The sequence below is a fragment of the Drosophila yakuba genome, chromosome 2R (assembly GCF_016746365.2).
Source record: "Drosophila yakuba strain Tai18E2 chromosome 2R, Prin_Dyak_Tai18E2_2.1, whole genome shotgun sequence".
NCBI lineage: Eukaryota > Metazoa > Arthropoda > Insecta > Diptera > Drosophilidae > Drosophila > Drosophila yakuba.
Window position 1 is genome coordinate 9,756,591 of NC_052528.2, and position 22,766 is coordinate 9,779,356.

Here is a 22,766-nt window from a genome sequence, read left to right on the forward strand (position 1 = left end):
TCAGAATCAGCTCAACGAAGACAACGAAAAGCTCTACGAAGAGCGTCTACGGTAGCGATGGCTTGGACGCCGCTAGTCAGGACGTTAGCACCGCTATCCTGCCACAATCGCAGATCCAATTCAATGAAATCCGGACGCTCAAGCGCTCGCAACAGCTGGGTGGCCATTCCGTGCTGGATATAGCCGGAATACGCGATCCGCGTACGGGTCGTGTTCTGACCATCGGGGAAGCCATCCAGCTTCGCATTCTGGACGTGCGCACTGGCGAGATGCTGGTGGGCGATCGCCGCATCACGCTGGAACAAGCTGCCGACCAAGGACTGATAGACGTGCAGCTGGCAAAGCAGTTGCTTGAGCCCGGTGCCGGCCGAGATGCTAACGGACGGGAGCTGTCGCTCCTGGAGGTTATTCAGCGCGAGATTAGCGAAGCGGAATCCGGTTACGAGACGGCTGAGAAGCGGATCAAGGTAAACAACACGATCACCGTAGAGCAAGCGTCCGGGGAGCTGGGCTCTCCCGAGAATCCACGCAACATTGCCGACGCCATTACCGCGGGGAGTGTGGACACCAAGACCGGCCTGTATCGCGTCAAGTCCGGACAGACGATCAGCCTGGCGGAGGCCTACGAGCGCGGCTACCTCATCCGGCACGAGTCGGTGACAATCAAGTCGAATGCGCTGTGCCTGAGCGATGCGATTGCGCATGGCCTGGTCGATGGCGCCGGCTGGATAGCGGATCGCAACTCCGGCGACAAGTTCCGGCTGGATTCGGCCATTGCCAATCAACTAATAGATGCGAGTGTGCGCGAAGTGGTGGACGCGAAACGCGATACAAAGATCACACTGCAGGAGGCACTGCAGTCGGGCGTTCTGAATGCCAAAACGGGTCGGTACGTGAACGAGGTGACCAAGGAGAAGTTAACCTTCGCAGAGGCGCGCAACCGTCAGTTGATCGTAAAACCGTACACGCTAAAGGACATCTGCGATCTGAACCTGCTCGATAAACAGGCCCAGATCACGAGTCCCATGCGACGCGAAAAGTTGAGCATTATGCAGGCCATCGAGGCCGGTGTCCTCGACGGTAATTTGCTCAAGTGCATCACCAAACGTAAGGGTGAATTGGTCACCCTTCAGGAGGCCATTGCCGACGGCATCGTGTTGCCGGCAGAGTGCAAGTACCGCGACTTTATGACCGGTGAGCTGATCAGCATTCCAGAGGCGGTGGAACGCGGTCTGATTAGCTCGGTGGCGCAGCGTTCGATCTTCGATATTGACGGGTTCAAGGATCTAAGGAGCAATGACTATGTAAGCTTTAATGTGGCCCTCTCTCGTGACCTTTTGCGTCGCAAGAGCACGGGCTTTGCCTTAGAGACGGGTAGGGATAGTCTGGTGCCACTAGAGGTGGCTGTTAGCGAGGGACTGGTGCGCCAGGAGGTGTACGAGATGTTTAGCCGCGGCATTGGTGTTCAAAATGCCAGTGGCACTGAGCTTAGCGTCTTTGATTTGGTCTATCACAATCTGATTGACCCGAAGACTGGTTATCTTTTGGATCCCAAGACCGGGGAGACAGTGCCCCTGGACACAGCCATTGAGCGGAAGTTTATCACACCCGAGGGTGCTCTCCTACTAAGTAGTTTGCTCAATATCACTTTGACAACGGAAACAGTGACGCGGACGATCAATCGTTATGTGACAATAAGAGCTGGTTCCCAGGAGCCAGTCGACAGTGTGCTGCTCACCTTCACGGAGGCAGTGCGGCAAGGTTTCATTGACGAGGAGAGACAACTCTTCAAAGATCCCAAAACGGGCAATATTTACTCAGTGCAGCAGGCCCTAAACTATGGCTTGTTAGTTCCCGATAGCAATCAAACAGTTCCGGAGCCAACAAATAGGAAAAAAACAAAATCCACTATTACCATTGTGACCAAGCAAATCATACCTGAAGCAGAGCCCATTAAGCTTAACACACAGCACACCAAGTACGTCGAGAAGTCGGTGGAGATTCCAATTTCCCAGGAACTAGTAAAGCCGCATCGTGTAGTCTCCGAATTTATCAATTTAGAAAAGTCCAGCTATATCGAACAAAATGTAACAGAGCGTCAGATCATGGAGCTGCCTCCAGGAGGATGGCGATTAAAGGACGCCATTGAGCAGCGCCTGTTTAATCCAGACACGGGGGTATTCCATGTGCAAGGCACTGATCGATTGGTTAACTTTGGGGAGTGCATCAACAAGCAGATAATTAACAAGCTATCGCTTTCCGTAATTGATCCCAGCACTGGCGACAAGATCTCCGTGCAGTCCGCCTTTGAACGTGATATTTTGGACAGTTATGGCAACTATACGAATAGCAGAAAACAGGTGCAGGGCATGCGCAGTGCCATTGACGAGAGTAAGATCATTCTGGAAACTGTGCCGGCTACAAGAGGTGCCAACCAAAAGACAATACTTCGCATCACTAAAGTAAACAACATTCCGGATGTGTTGGAGGTCTCCACACCCCTGAAGGATGCCCCGCCCAAGTTTGTAGAGGTGCTCACCTGCCAACGAGAGCTAGCTTCTCCAGAGCCCCTACAAATTGCACCGGGCGCCATCTATGATCCGTCCACTGCCCTAGTGATCTTCACGCAAACCGGAGAGACTGAAAATATCTTTGAAGCCGCCCGTCAGGGTCTGGTGGATGAGCAGCTAATTAAAATTGTGGATCCGACAACCAAGCAACCCATTTCCGTCACAGAGGCGATAGCGCGTTCCATTTACGATCCCAAGACAGCCACTATTCTCGATTCTGAGGGACAACCTGTCGACTTGATCACAGCAACTAAATTGGGACTATTGAGTGTCGTAGGTGCTCCATTGGTTGCTGCCGAAGGAGCCCTAAGAACTGTGCGTTTCGTCACAGATCCACGAACTGGCGAGCAAATTCCAGTGGAGGTGGCTTACGAGCGAGGCATTGTCTCTCGGGATCAGTTGCATCGCGGAAGGTCCTTTGACAGTGAACCGACAACGGTCGAGGACAAGGTTGTAGTCCTGCAGAGAATGCGCAAGGTCATTCTCAAGCCGAAGGATGCTTTACGTAAGGGAATCATCGACGAGGAAACCTGTGAAATACTTGAAAACACAAGTAACTTTACTAATCCCAAAGGAGAGGTGGTTAACATAACCGAGGCGCTAAACACGGGACTTATTGATGGACGTCGCGGTCAGGTCATCGATCCTCAGAACAATAGAGTTTTAAATTTGAGGCAAGCAGTGGAGCAGAAGATTATTGATTCCGAGCAAACTAACCATATTCTCATGCCGTTGGCCAAGAGCTTATCTGTGCCGCGTCTGGCAGGTCAGGGATTAATTGATCCGCAAACACAAACCATTGTGCATCCGGAGAGTGGTTATCCTCTTAGCATCCATGAGGCCATAGTTTGCGAGGTCTTGGATCCGCATTCAAAACTACATAAGCCCGAAAAATGCACTCTAGAGGAGGCGATCACCAAGGGCATTATCAATGCAGATGATTCCACATTCAGCTATAAGAACAAGACACTTAACATTACTGAAGCCATTGAAGAGAAGCTTTTCGATCCCAGCTACGATCAGCAAAAATCCAAGGTGGAAATTCCTCCGGTGGGTATGATATTCCCCGTTGCTGTGGAAAAGAGCCTTGTGGAACCGTCGAAGCGTGTTGTTCTGCACCCAAGTACAAAGAAAGCACTTCCAATCAAGCAAGCCATCGAAGAAAACTTCATTATGTCCATTCCATATTCACCAAAGCCCGATGCTATTGAGGTGGTGACTGCCTTGGAGCGAGACCTCATCGATGTGGCTTCCCAAACCCTGACTGTTCCGTCCACTGGTGAACGTATACCTCTTCGACAAGCTATGGAAAATGGTATTCTGGTGGTAAAAAATCTCTCAGATTTTGTGATTACCCAAAAACCCATTCCCAAAACGGAGATCATGGAGACGGTGCGTGCTGTGCACACAGTGACTACTAAAACCATTGAGCTTATGCAAGGCTACGTTCTCATTTCGAACAATGAAGTTCAGTACGTTAGCACCGGCGAGGTGTGCAGCTTGGAGGAAGCTAAGGAGCTAGGAATCCTGCGCGAAGAATCCACAACTCGGGAGACAAAAGCAGCGGCCGGCGAAAGTCCGGAATCGATTGGCGCCGTTGTTACCAGCGGCGATCAAACTGTAATTGTGGAAGAGCGCACCCAGACAGTGGTGGTCAGTTCGGATACCCGCAAGCAAGAAATGCAAGTAGTCAGCACTACGCAATCCACCAAGGACACATCCGTTCCAATTGTGAGTGAAATCGAGACAAAGGCCAGCAAGGAGCCATCGAAGACGTTGCAAAATGTAAAAGATGCCGCCAAATTGGGTGCACTGGGCGTAATCGCAGCTCCTGTACTGGCCGGAGGTGCCATCGTAAGTGGCGTTAAAAGTCTAATTAAATCTGTGAAATCTCCCACGGAAGATGCCAAGACCACTGCAAAACCTAATGAACCTCAAACCAGCTTCATTGAACCGGAGCGCCGCAAAGAGCTACAGCCGCAACAAGTGCCAAGTGAGGTGGATAGTCTCCTCAGTGAAACGGAGAACTTTATCAGCTCCACGACTGCCAACTTTATTGCCAACGAAAAACAGCAGGATAAGCCCGATACGCTGCCACAGAAAAGAGATCCGTTCGAAGTTGAATCAACAAGCACTTTGACCACCACAACAGTAACAACAATTACAACATCAAGTACCACAACGGAAACCGGAAATCAGGAGCCAGTAGTGGTGGAGGATGTGTCGACCACGGTTAAGGAGAATACGGTGGTAGTCGAGCCGAGTAAAGTGCCAGAAGATAAAACAGAGGTTTCAAAGACAACTGAAACCATAACCACAGTGATTACTAATAAAACAGATACTGTTCCAGAAAATATATCACAGGAACAAACTTCCGAGGAGTCAGCAAAGAATGAGCCGGAGGTTCCAAAAGACACAAGTTCCAGGCCAGCTGAAACGGAGGCATCTCCCAAGCCCGTTCAAAAGGAACTAACTCCCGAGCCAGCTCCAAATGCAGAATTCACCGAATCAGTTAAGAAAGATCTAACTCCTAAGCCGGAATACAAGGAAAACACTACACAGCTAGCACAGATTACATCAAAAGATATTTCCCCTGCACCAACCAGTGAGAACGAACATTCAGCTGAACCTACTTCAAAGCCAGAGCCAATGCCCAGAGCCGCTAAAAAGGAAGATATTTCGGAAATTGAGCCTCCCTTCACGGCACCACTAGCTCCATTCGTTGATCAAGTTTCAGACACCAAGATCACCGAAATTAAAACAGAAATTGAAGAGCCCGTTACAAGTTCACAAACTATCACAACTATTACCACAACGGTAAAAACAGTCGATGAGCATCCTACAGTCGAAGAAGTATCTGGAATTAACAAATCTGAGAACATTGTGGATGTGCAAGCTAAGGAACCAGCCGTCCAAAAACCGGTAAAGGTGAATGAGACGAGCGATGATACCACTAGGCCTGAACCTACTAGTGAAATAGTGCTTGAAGAAAGAGTTGTCACTGTCGAAAAACCAACCATCACAGAAACTACTGTGACAACAACAACTATCACAACAACGACATCTTTAGGCAGTGCGGAAGCCCTGCCTCAGGCGGAGAGTACACCCACAGTAAAGGAAACGCCTTTGAATGAGCCGGTGCCTTCATCCCTAGTTCAACCTACAGAGATTAAGCAGATAACTCAAGGTGATGATAAGAAACCTGTAGAAATTGTAGACACCGCAAGAAAAACGCCGGAGCAGGAGCCGGTGAAAACTATCCCAGCTGAACCATTTAGCACATCTGAAACAACAGAGACTATTACCACCAAGACAACCATTGTTGAAGAAGAAAAACTACATCAACCGAGCGATCTTGAGCAAATTATTCAACCGCAGACAAATCCGGAAAAACATCAATCAATTGTCGATTTCATAGAGCAAGAGAAGAGCACACAGCCAGCGGAAAGTGGCAGCAAAATTTTGCAGAATGTCAAGGATGCAGCCAAACTTGGCGCTCTAGCCATTGTAGGAGCACCAGTTCTTGCGGGCAAGGCTTTAGTAGATGCCCTGACCACAGAAAAGACGGTAAAGCCAGAACACTCCACAACACAAGTTGTGACCGAGACAGTGGAAGAATTACCAACAGAGATAATTTCCACCAGCACCGCTACACTAGTTACCAAAGTCACCACTACGACTACCACTACAACGACATCCACGAGTGAGGGCACTCCCGATGATGAGGCTCGGGACGTAGTTACACTGCCTACTGAATTGGTGGATAGTTCTGTGAAGCGAGAAGTGCCAAGGACACTGGCCATTGGCGATGCAATCTCCCAAAAATTGATTAGCCCCGATGAGTGCCAGGTGATAGTAGACGGAGAACAGCAATCGCAGACCGTTTCCACGCTACTCAAGGAGGAGCAGCTGAGCCCATTAGACGAAGTACAGATCATTGACGACAAACTAATTGTTTTGCAACAGGTGTCTTACCTGGTAGACGCAGACACGGAACTGACGCCGCAAAATTTGTATGAACTTAACATCTATGATCCCGAGAATCAATACTTTATTGATCCTAGTACTGGCCAGAAGATTTCCTTCCATACGCTGGTATTTGACATGAATGTTTTTAACCCGGAAACTATTTTGGTGAAAAACTTTAGTACCGGCAAATACGAGACTCTTACAGCAGCTTTGGAGCGTCCACTTCTGGACAGGCACACAGGTCACATGGTCGATCCCAAGACAGGCAAGAAAATCCCATTCTTCGAGTGCATTGACCGCCAATGGATTATCCGAGCCAATCCCGAGGAGCAAAAGCCATCGGGCATCGAGAACGTGACAATAGACACACAGACAGGACAGGTGGTTCTTGACGATGGTCGGGTTTGCTCCATTGTTGAGGCCATCAACAGTGGCAAGCTGGACATTCAGTCGATATCGGTGCGCGACCCAGTCAGCGGTGAGGTGATTCCACTGCGTATGGCAATTGAGTTGGGGGTGGTAGACATGCAGGCGGGCACAGTGATAGACATTCAGACCCTAAAAGAGATTCCCATGGAGCTGGCCTTCCAGCTGGGCTTCTTAGTGCCCGGTGCACGCAAACCCATTTCCTTGGAAGCCGCCGTTCGCAAAGGTCTTTACGACCCCGAGACGGGAAAACTCTTCGACTCAGAGAGTCAAAATCAAGTTGATGTTCAGAAGTCAATTGAAATTGGTTTAGTTGACCCCAAAATATCATTGATTGTGGATACTGTTACAAAGAAGGAAGTCAAGCTGGATTGTGCCATCGAAGACGATTTGGTGCTGCCCGCCACGGGCCAAATTAAAGACAATAAGAACAACACTCTGGTGCCCTTCGATGTCGGTGTACAACAGCGTTTGCTGAAAACCGACAACGTCACCTGGAGCCTGCCAGAGCTCCTTCAGCGGGAATACTACACGCCCAGCACTGGCAAGGTCCTTAATCCTGTCACCGGCGAGGAGATTCTTCTTCAGCAGGCTATTGAAATGGGCTTTGTGGAGCTAGAAACGACGTTAGTCAAGGATGTCGATCACGATAAGATTTTGCCCGGCAAGGAGGCGGCCAAGGTGGGTCTTCTGGACACTGTTCGAGGAACACTGAGTTCGCCCAACATTAGTCTCGACGAGGCCTTCGTAAAGGGTTACCTTATAAGCACCAAAAAGCCACTGTCCCTGGTCGATTGTCTGCTGCGTGGTCTTTACGATCCTTCAACAGCAAAGTTCACCATCGACGACAAGCAGTTGGACTTGAAGACCGCCATTGCCCAGAAGCTCATTAATCCCGAGGAGCTGGTGTTGCTTGATCCTAAGACAGAGTCTATTATTTCCATTACAGAAGCGATCGCAAAGGGTTATCTTGACCCGATTGAGGGATATGTGATTAACCCATATGCCTCTACAAAACTGTCCCTCCACGAAGCCCTAGAGAATCGCATTCTCATCCCGCCCAAGCGAAAGCGCAGTTTGCCCGATGCTGTCTACCGTGGTCTTTACGACCCCAAGACTGGTCAATTTAGCAACACGGTGACCCGCGAGAAGCTCACAACTGAACGTGCCATTCGTAGAGGCATCCTCGATCCCGATTCGACGGTCGTCAATGTAGGTTCGGGACAGATCATTCCATTTGGGGTGGCCACTGAGACAGGAATCGTGGACAGTAAACATGGTACAGTGAGGGATACCGATGATCACTCGATTGACTTTAAGGAAGCATTCGATCGGGGTATTTTGGTCGAAGCCAAGAAGCCACTACGTCTTATTGAGGCTGTGGTGAAGAATGTCTACGATGAGGTGGACGGACACTTTGTCGATCCGAAGTCGGGCGAGAAGCTGAACTTTGCCGAGGCCCTCAACACTAATTTACTAGACGAGCATAGTGTGCAGATCAGGGACTTCAAGACTGGTCTGTACAAGCAGCTGAACCTAACGCACGCTAAAGACAATGGCATTATCGATGCCCAAAATTCCAAGCTACTGTATAACAACCAGACCATGACCCTTAAGCACGCCTTTGATATTGGAATCCTAATGGATGTCAACGCGCCTATCAGTATTCAGAGAGCAATTCATCAGGGACTATTCGACGACAAAACCGGAAAGCTAAGCGATCCCAGAACTGGTCGCCAGATTACATTACTCGAGAGCATGCGCAGTTTTGTGGTTAATCCTCACCTGCCCTGCTACTTCGACGAGCAGACAGAACAGATGTACACTCTTAGCGAGACCTGTAGGAATGGCATCATTAATAGAAGGGAAGGTGTCTTCCGGGAGCCGGGAAGCAATTCGTTTGTTCCTTTGGGCGAGGCCTTAAGCCTGGGCCTAATTGTGGACATTGAGAACGCCGGCTTTGGTCTGTACGAACTACTGTCGATGGGCTTCTATGAAACTTCCACACGTAAGGTTCTGCATCCAGTCACAAATCGCAAACTTAATCTCAACGAAGCATGCGTGGAGGATGTAGTAAGCTTGTCGTCCAGCTTAGTCAAACACCACGAGACCGGCAAGTACCTTCGGTTAGCCAATGCAATCAAGGAGCAGTTAATTGATGACTCTAGTGGTTGTTACAATCTGGGCAAGGAACAGTTAGATCTCCAGGCAGCTAGGGCCAAGGGTTTTATTGTTTCCAATCGTCGCCTTCTCAGCCTTGAACTCGTTTTGCGCCAACAACTTTATCGCCCCGAAACAGGCAAATTCTGCGATCCAACAACCGGTGAATATCTCGACTTAATCGAAGCCATACATTCGGGTTTCATAGACCCCGCGACTACCGTATTCAAAAACCAACTTACTGGTAAGGAGTTGCCGCTGACTGAAGCTATTGAGAACGGGGATATTGATGTGACCAAGGGTAGAGTATTTGATCCCAAGTCTAAGTCAGCTTATAACTACGACGTGGCACTTTCGCGCGGAATTCTAGTTACCATTTCTCGGCCACTAACCGATCGCAATGACGTGGTGCGTCGCCAGGATAGCGTCGAACTATTAAGTCAAACACCGGTTAGCGTTGTGATTAGCAAACCTCGTGAAATGTCTCTCGAAGAGGCCATTCGTTATAACATAATCGACCCCAAGACCGCGCTCGTTCGCGATTTCGATAGCTTTAAGTTCCTGCCTTACTCGGTAGCCGTGGAACGCGGTCTCGTGGACACCACCAAGCGCACACTTGTGGATCCAAAGGCCCTGTTCTTTGCCTTCGATCCCACATTAATAGTTTACGTACGTGAACCGGTCACCTTTGACCAGGCGGCCGAGTCCAAGTGCCTGGACTTGCAGACCGGAATGCTGACCTATGTGCCAGCGAGTGGACCTGGATCCGCACCAGCGGCATCAGCCAGCGACGATAGCGCAAACGATTCGCTGACTGTCATCGAGACGCCCAAGGTATACACGCTCAAGGAGGCCGCCAGTGCGGGTGTGGTGGATCCCGACTCCGCTCTAGTCAAGGACTTGGCCAAGGCCAAGCTGGTCCGTTTGCCAGAGGCCTTCCGAAAAGGCTTAATGGATGCCAACAAGGCGAACGTACTCAACACCCAGACCTCGAAGCTCTGCACCCTGCAAGAGGCCTACGAAAGTGGCCTGATCTGCACGCCTAAGCGCTCATTCGGTTTGCTAGAAGCCATCACCTTCAACTTGTACAACCCAACCAATGGCTGCCTAGTTGATCCCTTCCAAATGCATCCAGACATCATCCGGCGCCGCAAGTTCACGCTGGCCGAGGCCATTGGCTCAGGTTTGGTCGATCCTTCGTCGACAGTGGTGCGTGACCCCAGCACTGGGGTCATTGTCCCACTGACGGCTGCCATTAGCAGTGGGCTCATCGATGCCACCGAGGGACGCCTAACCGACGCCAATGAGCCGAAGAACAACATCGACCTAGTGAAGGCCGCCGAGAAGGGTCTGCTCCTGCCGGCAGAACAGAGGGTAAGTCTCAGATCAGTTCAGGTGTACTCTTTCAATTTCTATCAACACCGATCTCGAATACGGAATTGCGAATGCAAGAAATTATTGAATTACTGCAAGAAATTACAGCAAAATTATTCTAATTCTAAATTAAAAGCTTTGTTCGTGGCATGTTTGGTATTGTACTATTGATATTGATTTCGATTTTTTAAGACATTTTGATCAGCGCGCTGTCTTTCTATTTCTCTCTGTCTATCTCTGTCTCTACCTAAATCTCAAACTCTTTATCATCAGACTAACCAAGATGTGAGCTTTCCACAATGAAAAAAAATAAGAAGCATTCTGCAAATTTACTTTGCAAATCATATTTATTATTATTTTGCAAATCTCTTATATTGCAGCGCATGGCATTCAGTTTTATGTTCTATATAACGTATTTTTCGCTGAGATCGCTTTAAGTTCTCAAGCGACAGCAGCCACAATAATGCAATCAGAGTCAGCAAGTACATCACAGATCACATCCAACAAACATGCATCCATAAATATCGTACTCCATCGATCGCGCTTTATCAAGCCGAAGAGCAATGCGTTATGTCTCATACTCCTCCGCATAAATGACGTCGGCAATAGGACACCATATGCAATACTCTATATATATTCTATCGAATTGTCTATAACACTAGCATACGAAACTTTCTTCATTCGAACTCGCACTCATCTATTTCTTGTTATTTCCTTTTCCTATATCCAATTGTATCCTAGGCAGTATTTTATGTAGGATCGGATCATTTCTTAACTGACTTTAATATACAGTTAAAAACTGGTCCGGCTGAGTTTGTGGGATTTTCCCAGAACACCCCAAAGTTACCTAGTCTTTATTTAGCTCTTAGTATTGGAGTAAGGTTAAATTTCCTTTTTTAGCCTCAATGCAATAGCCCAGGCTTTACTTATTATTTTAAAAATCTTGTTTAAATACCAATTTTCTACCTATTTTCAGCATACATATTTGAATATTTTTTACATATTATTTCGTTTGCAGTTTTAATTTGAACAATAAACCCAAACCACAATTAACACTAACCAATATAAAAATCCAACAAAACGAAACCAACCCAAAAACAAAAAACAAAACCATTAAACCGTAGTTAGTGCATACTAAAAGTAAAACAACTCGTAGTTGCTAGTCCCCAGTAGTGCTCGTTACCCAAAGTAGTGAACCTTGGTGTTTGTATGTCTTTATTGTTGCTTTGGTTTATGTTAACTGCCTATATACTTCATACTATTTTAATGCTTGTTATGAAACCGCTTTGCCCTAAGTCTTTGCCTTGCAATATCTACAACAAACAAATGTGTTTCTTCCAGCTATGTTTGTGTTCTGTATTATATATATTTTGTGTTCCATTTATCTATTGACATTTATACGATATCTATAAAATCTCTATATAAATCCCTTTATAGCGACCCGTATCAAGCTAGGAAGTCATTCCTGTTCTTACAAGTTTTCTAATAATTTGTTTGCTTTGCCCTCCCCAACCATACTATGTCATATATAGCAAGCAGTATTCGAGAAGTTCAACATGTGCGAAGAGAATGTCAACGATCTGTTGAAATGGGTCACCACTGTGGAACAGAAAATCTCAAGTGTCGGCGGTCCTCGCGAAAAGATCGATGAGTTGCGTAACCAGATTAATGCCCTTAAGGTTGGTACTATAATACAATTATAATGTACGAATTTTAATAATATATTTCCTGTTTAAACAGCAAATCAAGGATGAGATCGAGTCTCAGCAGCGGCCAGTAGCCACTTGTTTGGAGCAAATCCGTCAGATCGTGCTCACCGGTGGTGATGTTTTGTCTGCCCCCGAAGTGACCACTCTGGAGAACTCTGGCCGGGAGTTGCGTTCGCGAGTGGATCGTGTCAACGATCGCACCGTGCGCCTGCTCCGCCGCCTGGAAGCAGGTCGAGATGAGCTCACCAAACTGCGCAGCGAGTTGGATGTATTTTCCGATTGGTTGCAAGTCGCCCGACGCACTTTGGAGGACAAGGAGCGTTCCCTGTCCGACCTGACTCGGCTTCCCTCTCAGGCCGATTCGGTTCGGGAGTTTGTCAGCGATGTGATTGGCCACCAGGCCGATTTGCGCTTCATCACAATGGCCGCACAGAAGTTTGTGGACGAGAGCAAGGAGTTCTTGGCCATACTCAACGACTTCCGTACTTCACTGCCCGAACGCTTGCCTCATGTTGAGCCACTGTCCAGTGCCGAGAGTCCCATACGCCAAGAGGTATCGCTGGTCTCGGCGCAATACAAGGACCTGTTGAACCGAGTAAACGCTCTGCAAGATCGCGTCTCTGGTTTGGGTGGACGCCAGCGTGAGTACCAGGATGCATTGGAAAAGGCTAACGAGTGGCTGAGAAGTGTGCATCCGCGTGTTTCGCGCATTATCTCTGAGCCGATTGCCGGCGATCCTAAGGGAGTACAGGATCAGATGAACGAAGCCAAGGCTCTACACAATGAGCTGCTTTCTAGTGGTCGTTTGGTGGACAATGCGCAGCAGGCTCTTGATAATCTGCTGCGCAGCCTTGGTGGCCAACTTAGTCCAATGGAGATCAATCAGTTGGAACTGCCTATTGCCGATCTGAAGAACAACTACCAGCAGCTGCTGGATAATCTGGGCGAGCATTGCAAAACTCTGGACAAGACTTTGGTGCAATCGCAGGGCGTACAGGATGCTTTGGACAGTCTAGTGGGATGGGTTAACCAGGCCGAGGATAAATTCAAGTTGAATCTGCGACCCGCGTCGCTTATCAAGGAGCGTCTGCAGGAGCAGATCCGCGAGCACAAGGTCTTGCTAGCCGATCTACAATCCCACCAGGCCAGCATTGACAGCGTTCAAGTCTCAGCAAAACATCTGCTTGCCAGCGCTTCGAATGCCCGCATTGCTAAGAAGGTGGAATCGAATCTGAACGATGTGACCGTCAAGTTTGAGAAGCTCTATGAGAAGGCCAACAAGCGTGGTGAATTCTTAGATGACGTTTACAACCGATTGAGCAGGTATCTGGATGAAATCAGCACTGTGGAGCAGCGTATGGCCAGCTTACAGGAGGCTCTAGATAGCCGTGAAACCAGCCTACTTTCAACTGAGGAGTTGGCTCGCCGTATGAACGAACTGTCCCGTGAAAAGGACCAACTGGCTCCACAGTTTGAGGATTGCGTGCGCAGTGGCAAGGATTTAATTAGCCTGCGAGATGTCACCGACACTGGAGTTTTGCGCGATCGCATCAAGGCACTGGAATCTCAGTGGCGCAACATCAACATCAGCATCGATGAGCGCGCCAAGCTGTCCAAGCAAAAGGCCGAGCAGCAGCTGGCCTACGAGGGTCTAAAGGATCAGGTGCTATCCTGGCTGGCCAGCACTGAAGCGCGAGTTAACGGCCTTCCGCCGGTAGCTATCGATCTGGACAAAATTAAGCAGCAGCACGACGAGCTAAAGCCCATATGCAAGGATTACCGCGACTATGCACCAACTATTGACAAAATTAACGATATTGGAGCACAGTATGATGCGCTGATCCGCCCAGAGAGTCCTGCCCGCAAACGCTCCACCTATAGCCCGATTAAGCGGGCCAGTCCGTTGCGCCGCATGTCCGGAGACGCTAGAAGCCCCAGCCCCACCAAGGGAGGCATTCTGTCGCCACTATCGACTGGTTCCAGTGGATTCGGTAGCCGCAGATCCTCCCAGGATGGTTTCCAGCTGTCTGAGCTATCTCCGGTGCAGCAGCAGCTGAGCGAGATCAACAATCGCTACGGGCTGATTGGCGTGCGCCTCAATGATCGCCAACACGAACTGGACAACCTGAACGAGGAGCTACGCAAGCAGTACGAGAATCTAAAGGGACTAGCTCAGTTCCTGGAGCGCATTCAGCGTCAATTACCCAAGGAGTCCGTATCAAACAAGGACGAGGCAGAGCGCTGCATTAAGCAGGCGCGCAAGATCCTTGAGGACATGTACGAGAAGCAGAGCCTTCTTGATACCACCAAGGCTCAGGTGAAGGATATCCTCCGCCGCAAGTCCGATGTGCCCGGCGCCGAACAATTGCGCCAGGAGAATGATAGCATTCAAGAGAAGTGGAAGAATCTCAATGACATCTGCAAGAACCGCATAGCTTTCTCTGAGAAGCTGCGTGACTTTTTGGACACCCATGGAAATCTGAAGAGCTGGCTGGACAGTAAGGAACGTATGCTAACCGTGCTGGGACCCATCTCTTCTGATCCCCGTATGGTCCAGAGCCAGGTGCAACAGGTGCAAGTGCTTCGCGAGGAATTCCGCACTCAGCAACCCCAACTGAAGCACTTCCAGGAGCTCGGACATGATGTTGTCGACCATTTGGCCGGCACACCCGATGCCCAGGCCGTCGAAACTAAGCTGAAGGACATTCTGGGCAAGTGGGATGATCTAGTTGGAAAGCTAGACGACCGTGCCAATAGTTTGGGCGGTGCAGCTGACAGTTCCAAGGAGTTCGACGCTGCTGTCAATCGCTTGCGTGAGGCTCTGCAAAACATTAGCGATAATCTGGATTCTTTGCCCACCGATGGCGATCATCAGGAGAATCTACGCAAGATCGAAAACTTGGAGCGACAGCTTGAGGGTCAACGCCCGCTGTTAGCCGATGTAGAGCAATCCGCCGCCACCTTGTGCAATATTCTGGGTGATCCCGCCTCGCGTGCCGATGTCAACTCTCGTGTCGCAGCTCTGGAGAAGCAGTATTTGGCGCTCCAGAAGAAACTGGACACAAAGAAGGCAGAAACGGAGGCTTCCCTCCGGGATGGCCGCCACTTTGCCGAGAATTGCTCAAAGACTCTTGGTTGGTTGGGAGGAGAGCTCTCTAACTTGACCGACAGGCTGCTGGTCTCTGCTCATAAGCCAACACTGCAGCACCAGATCGACACCCATGAGCCGATCTACCGTGAGGTAATGGCCCGTGAACATGAGGTTATTATGCTAATCAACAAGGGCAAGGATCTAACCGATCGCCAGCAGGATCGCGGAGTTAAGCGTGATTTGGATCGCATCCAGCAGCAGTGGGAGAAACTGCGCCGTGAAGCCGTCGATCGTCACACACGACTACAGACGTGCATGGAGCACTGCAAGAAGTACTCGCAAACTTCGGAGACATTCCTGGCCTGGCTGCGCACCGCCGAGGATAAATTGGCTGATCTTACACCCGGCGTGTTGTCCAAGGCTAAGCTGGAGACTCGTCTACGTGATCTACAGACCTTCCGTAGCGAAGTATGGAAGCATTCCGGCGAATTCGAAAACACCAAGGGATTGGGAGAGACATTCCTCACAAGCTGCGACATCGATAAGGAGCCCATTAAGGCGGAGCTTCAGGACATCCGTGATCGTTGGGAGCGACTTAACAATGATCTTATTGCCCGCGCTCATGAAATTGAGAACTGCTCGCGTCGCTTGGGCGATTTTAATGATGAGTTACGAAACCTGGATCATTCTTTAGGTCGCTGCGAGGATCGACTTGCTGCCCACGATGCTCTCGGTGGAGCTGCCAAGGATCCAAAACTCTTGGAGCGTGTTAAGGCCATACGCGAGGAGCTCACTAACTTGAGCAAGCCTTTGCAGTCACTGAAGGCTTTGGCCAAGGATATCAGTGCTGAGGCTAGGGCTGCTGGCGGAGATGCTGACCATTTGACCAGCGAAGTCGATGGTCTGGCCGATCGCATGTCCGAGTTACAGGGTCGCCTGGATGATCGATGTGGAGAACTGCAATCTGCAGCCACCGCAGTGTCCCAATTCAACGAACAAATGAAGAGTTTGGGCATTGATCTGAACGATCTGGAGACAGAGATTGAAAAGCTTTCACCGCCCGGCCGTGAAATCAAGATTGTGCAAGTGCAAATCGACGATGTTGGCAAGATCCAAAACAAATTAGATCGCCTTGTTGGTCGTTTGGAGGATGCCGAACGTGCCGCAGATGTTTTGGTAGATGCAGGATTCGCTGCAGACACCACCCAGACCCGAGAGCAAATCTCAACCCTTCGAAAGACGTTGGGTCGTTTGGACAACCGAGTTCGCGATCACGAGGATAATCTTCAGGCCACTTTGAAAGCACTCCGCGAATTCTACGACAATCAATCTCAAACTCTGGATGACATTCAAGACGTGAGCGATGAGTTCAAGCGCATGAAGCCCGTGGGCTCGGAGTTGGATCAGATTCGCCGCCAACAAGAGGACTTCCGTAACTTCAGGGAGCGTAAGGTCGAACCGCTGGCTATCAATGTTGACAAAGTAAATGTTGCTGGCAGAGACCTAGTGCGTTCGGCTGGCAGTGGTGTTTCCACCACGGCCATTGAGAAGGATTTGGAAAAGCTAAACGACCGCTGGAACGATTTGAAGGAGCGAATGAACGAGCGCGATCGCCGTTTGGATGTGGCTCTGCTGCAATCTGGAAAGTTCCAGGAGGCGTTGGCTGGTCTATCCAAGTGGCTCAGTGACACCGAAGAAATGGTGGCTAATCAGAAGCCGCCCAGCTCCGACTATAAGGTGGTAAAGGCACAGCTGCAGGAGCAAAAGTTCCTGAAGAAAATGCTGTTGGATCGCCAGAACTCTATGGGCTCCCTAGCCAATCTCGGCAAGGAAGTGGCAAATCATTGTGAACCCTCCGAACGTGCCTCCATTGAGAAACAATTGAACGATTTGATGAAGCGATTCGATGCCCTGACCGACGGTGCCGAGCAACGTGAGTTGGACCTTGAGGAAGCCATGGAGGTGGCTAAGCGATTCCATGACAAGATCAGTCCCTTGGAACTTTGGCTGGACAACACAGAGCGATCTGTTAAGGCAATGGAACTGATACCTACCGACGAAGAGAAGATCCAGCAGCGTATCCGCGAACACGATCGTCTGCATGACGAAATCTTGGGCAAGAAGCCCGACTTTTCCGATCTTGCTGATGTGGCCGCCCAGCTGATGCATTTGGTTAGCGACGAGGAGGCCGTTAATCTGGGCGAGAAAGTGCGCGGTGTGACTGAGCGGTACACAGGATTGGTGGATGCCAGCGACAACATTGGAGCTCTGCTAGCCGAATCGCGACAGGGATTGCGTCACCTGGTCTTGAGTTATCAGGATTTGGTGGCCTGGATGGAAAGTATGGAAGCGGAGCTGAAGCGCTTTAAGTCAGTTCCCGTGTACGCTGAAAAGCTGCTGGAACAGATGGATCATCTGCTGGAGCTTAACGAAAACATTGCCGGGCATGCTTCAAATGTGGAATCAACTGTGGAATCCGGAGCCGAGCTCATGAAGCACATCTCCAACGATGAGGCTATCCAACTGAAGGACAAGTTAGACTCCCTACAACGTCGCTATGGTGATTTGACCAATCGTGGTGGAGATCTGCTGAAGAGTGCACAGAATGCACTGCCATTAGTGCAACAATTCCATGAAGCTCACAACCGTTTGGTGGAATGGATGCAAAGTGCTGAGGCTGCTCTTGCTCCCAGTGAGCCACGTCAAGCTGATGTGCTTCGGCTGGAAGGTGAATTAGCTGATATGCGTCCTATTCTGGACAGCATCAATCAAGTGGGACCCCAGCTGTGTCAGCTGTCCCCGGGAGAAGGTGCTGCCACCATTGAGAGCATTGTGACCCGGGACAACCGTCGCTTCGATTCCATTGTGGAGCAAATCCAACGCAAGGCGGAGCGTCTACACCTGAGCAACCAGCGCGCCAAGGAAGTAACTGGTGACATTGATGAACTTCTTGAGTGGTTCCGCGAAATGGACACTACACTTCGCGAAGCTGATCTGCCTGCCATGGAGCCCAAGTTGGTGCGTGCCCAATTGCAGGAGCATCGTTCCATCAACGATGACATTTCCAGCCAGAAGGGACGTGTACGAGATGTAACGGCGGCCTCCAAGAAGGTGCTCCGCGAGTCCCCACAAAGCGAGAACACTGCCACTCTTCGTGAGAAATTGGATGATCTGAAGGAGATTGTCGACACCGTTGCTCAATTGTGCAGTGAGCGTTTGGGCATCTTGGAACAGGCTCTGCCTCTATCCGAGCATTTTGCCGATTCCCATCAGGGACTGACCTCCTGGTTGGATGACATGGAACAACAGATCTCGCGGTTAAGCATGCCGGCTTTGCGCCCCGACCAGATTACTCTGCAGCAAGACAAGAACGAACGTCTTTTGCAATCCATAGCCGAGCATAAGCCTCTGCTAGACAAGCTGAACAAGACTGGTGAGGCTTTGGGTGCATTGGTGGCCGATGATGATAGTGCGAAGATCAACGAGATTTTGGACACGGACAATGCCCGTTATGCCGCACTCCGCTTGGAACTCCGCGAACGGCAGCAGGCGCTCGAGAGTGCGCTGCAGGAATCCAGCCAGTTCTCCGACAAGCTGGAAGGCATGCTACGTGCTTTGGCCAACACCGTGGATCAGGTCAATCAACTAGATCCCTTGTCCGCTCTACCGCAAAAGATACGTGAGCAGATCGAAGATAATGATGCTTTGATGGATGACCTGGATAAGCGACAGGATGCCTTCAGTGCTGTGCAGCGTGCGGCCAACGATGTTATCGCAAAGGCGGGCAACAAAGCTGATCCCGCGGTCCGTGACATCAAGGCTAAGCTGGAGAAGCTAAACAACCTCTGGAACGATGTGCAGAACGCCACCAAGAAGCGCGGCAGCTCGTTGGACGACATCCTTAACGTAGCCGAGCCCTTCTGGAAGCAATTGAACAGCGTGATGAAGACCTTAAAGGATCTGGAGGAGACCCTATCTTGCCAGGAGCCACCAGCGGCCCAGCCGCAGGACATCAAGAAGCAACAGGTGGCGCTGCAGGAGATTCGCCATGAGATCGACCAGACCAAACCAGAGGTCGAGCAAGTGCGACGTCACGGTAGCAACCTGATGAACATGTGCGGCGAGCCCGACAAGCCAGAGGTCAAGAAGCACATCGAGGACTTGGACAACGCTTGGGACAACATCACAGCGCTGTATGCCAAGCGCGAGGAGAACCTCATCGATGCCATGGAGAAGGCCATGGAGTTCCACGAGACACTGCAGAACCTTCTCAAGTTCTTGACCAAGGCCGAGGACAAGTTTGCCCATCTGGGAGCTGTGGGTTCGGACATTGATGCCGTCAAGCGACAGATTGAACAACTCAAGTCGTTCAAGGATGAAGTCGATCCGCATATGGTTGAAGTAGAAGCATTAAACAGGTACGGTTCTTTAGATATATTTTCTTATTCAATCGAATCAATACAAATTTATAAATCTAATGTTCCAATGCCGTGGTGTCTATCTCAACTTGTGAATTGGCAGAGGTCTCAAAAGGCAAGATAGTTTCAAAAAAGTCTAATTCGTTCGTGCGTTGTTGTTGTGAATATTGATTACTTTTAAGTGCTTGCAACTGCAGAGATTTAAGATCTCCGGGATGTTTGAACCAAGCTGAGCCTAGCATGTATTTTGATTGCACACAGTTTATCCAGTTGCATGCAATGACAAAACAAAACACTTGCCCTTTAATTTTTTGGCGCTTGCTTTTGGTTACACTGCAAGTTTTGTGAATTCTTTGGCTAATTGTTTAATGAATCTTACAGACAAGCTGTGGAACTGACGGAACGCACTTCACCCGAGCAAGCGGCATCGATCCGCGAACCCCTGTCGGTGGTCAATCGCCGCTGGGAGGCTCTACTCCGTGGCATGGTCGAGCGCCAAAAGCAACTGGAGCACGCTCTGCTGCATTTGGGTCAATTCCAGCATGCCCTCAACGAGCTGCTGGTCTGGATCAACAAGACCGACAGCACTCTGGACCAACTGAAGCCGGTACGTAACTATATATATAATTCTTGTAAACAACAAATCGTTTCAACATTCCATAAACTTTTAGATCCCTGGTGATCCACAACTGCTGGAGGTTGAACTGGCCAAGCTAAAGGTGCTGGCCAACGACATTCAGGCCCACCAGAACTCAGTGGACACACTGAACGATGCGGGCAGACAGTTGATTGAAACCGAGAAGGGATCTGTGGAGGCCTCTACCACCCAGGAGAAACTGCGCAAACTGAACAACGAGTGGAAGCAGCTTTTGCAAAAGGCCAGCGACCGACAGCATGAACTGGAGGAGGCTCTACGCGAAGCTCACGGATATATCGCCGAGGTCCAAGATATTCTGGGATGGCTGGGCGATGTAGATGCTGTGATTGGAGCTAGCAAGCCTGTGGGCGGTCTTCCCGAGACTGCTACTGAACAACTGGAACGTTTCATGGAGGTGTACAACGAATTGGATGAAAACAGGCCCAAGGTGGAGACGATTCAGGCCCAGGGCCAGGAGTACATCAAGCGTCAGAACCAGATGAAGGTCTCTTCCAGCAATTTACAGCATACACTCCGCACGCTGAAGCAACGTTGGGATGCCGTGGTATCGCGGGCTTCGGACAAGAAGATTAAGTTGGAAATTGCACTCAAAGAAGCCACCGAGTTCCATGACACACTGCAAGCCTTTGTTGAATGGCTGACCCAGGCTGAAAAGCTGCTGTCCAATGCCGAACCCGTCTCACGCGTCCTGGAAACCATTCAGGCCCAGATGGAGGAACACAAGGTACTGCAGAAGGATGTGAGCACTCATCGCGAAGCCATGTTGCTGCTGGACAAGAAGGGAACTCACCTTAAGTACTTCAGCCAGAAGCAGGACGTGATCTTGATTAAGAACCTGCTCGTGTCTGTGCAACATCGTTGGGAACGAGTGGTGAGTAAGGCCGCGGAACGCACTCGTGCTCTGGATCACGGCTACAAAGAGGCTCGCGAGTTCAATGACGCCTGGAGTGGCATGATGCAGTACCTGCAGGAAACCGAACAGGTGCTGGATCAAATCATCGAGGAAGCCACTGCGTCCAAGGAACCGCAAAAGATCAAGAAGTACATTAGCAAGCTAAAGGAGACACACCGTCAGCTGGGTGCCAAGCAATCGGTCTACGACGGAACCATGCGCACCGGAAAGAATCTGTTAGAGCGAGCCCCCAAGGGCGATCGTCCAGTGTTGGACAAAATGCTGATCGAACTAAAGGAACAATGGACTCGAGTGTGGTCTAAGAGCATCGACCGCCAGCGGAAGCTGGAGGAGGCTCTGCTCCTTTCCGGACAGTTTAGCGATGCTCTGGGTGAGCTTCTTGACTGGTTGAAGAAGGCTAAGAGCCGCCTGAACGAAAATGGACCAGTTCACGGAGATTTGGAGACGGTCCAAGGTCTGTGCGAGCATCACAAGCACATTGAGCAGGATCTGCAGAAGCGCGCTGCGCAAATGCAAGGAGTGCTCAAGACTGGTCGCGACCTGGAGCGATCCGGAAACAATCCCGAAGTTGGACGTCAGCTCGATGAGATGCAGTCCATTTGGGAGGAGGTCAAGAGTGCCGTCGCCAAACGCGGCGAGCGTCTCCAGGTGGCCCTTGTTGATGCCGAGAAGCTAAATGCCCGTGTCCAGGCTCTCTTTGATTGGCTGGATCATGCCGAACACAAGCTTCGATATGCCAAGAATGCCCCTGACGATGAAAAGGTGTCCCGTGAAATGATGGACATCCACATGGAGTTCATGAAGGATCTGCGAGTGCGCGAGCGTGAGAAGTCCGAGACATTTGAGTACGCCGAAGACATTATCAACAAGGCCTATCCCGATGCCATTCCGATCATCAAGAACTGGCTTTCGATTATCCAGCAGCGTTGGGAGGAGGTGCGCCAATGGGCCATCAACCGCGAGTCGAAGCTGGAGCAGCATCTGCAGTCGCTCAAGGACTTGGACGACACCATTGAGGAGCTGTTGGCGTGGCTCAGCGGACTTGAGGGCACCTTGTTGAGTAAGTATTAATTATTAAATTATTTGAGATAGATTATAAATGACATTCCCTGCAGACCTTAAGCACGAACAGCTGCCGGACGAGATTCCACCCGTGGAGAAATTGATCGAAGACCACAAGGAGTTCATGGAAAACACGGCTCGCCGCCAAAACGAAGTGGACCGCGCCTGCAAGCCAAGGCAGTTGCCACCAGGAGCGCGCAAGCCATCCCGCAGCGGCAAGACGCCAGTGTGAGTAGATAAATAGCTTCGCAAGTTGCTGACGAAATTGTAGCTCGGCTGTATATATCCTTTGTACATTATGATTTTGTATACTTATTTTTGCCAATTTCTTTTTATATACTTTCTTTTGTATCCACCACCTTATTGCTACAATATTCCAATCAAAAACCAAAAACCCCCGCAACGTCTTGCACACC

At 49.9% G+C, this 22,766-nt stretch overlaps 1 protein-coding gene across 19 annotated transcripts in view; it reads left to right on the top strand.

The window, feature by feature from the left end:
• Window positions 1-22,766, top strand: part of LOC6529894 (microtubule-actin cross-linking factor 1) — a 75,257-nt gene that overhangs the window by 45,379 nt on the left and 7,112 nt on the right. For 9 of the 19 annotated variants that reach the window (XR_005560686.2, XM_039372756.2, XM_015197006.3 and 6 more), the window contains 6 exons: window positions 5-467; window positions 12,032-12,178; window positions 12,240-19,717; window positions 20,099-20,324; window positions 20,389-22,348; window positions 22,404-22,578. Coding sequence is in view for 18 of the 19 variants with exons in the window: in XM_039372756.2 (XP_039228690.1) it covers window positions 5-467; window positions 12,032-12,178; window positions 12,240-19,717; window positions 20,099-20,324; window positions 20,389-22,348; window positions 22,404-22,578 (10,449 nt within the window). In the remaining variant the exon portion in view is untranslated. Of the gene's footprint in view, window positions 1-4; window positions 10,500-12,031; window positions 12,179-12,239; window positions 19,718-19,820; window positions 19,833-20,098; window positions 20,325-20,388; window positions 22,349-22,403; window positions 22,579-22,766 lie in introns of all 19 variants that reach the window. The other 10 variants (XM_039372752.2, XM_039372751.2, XM_039372753.2 and 7 more) reach the window with 4 other exon arrangements.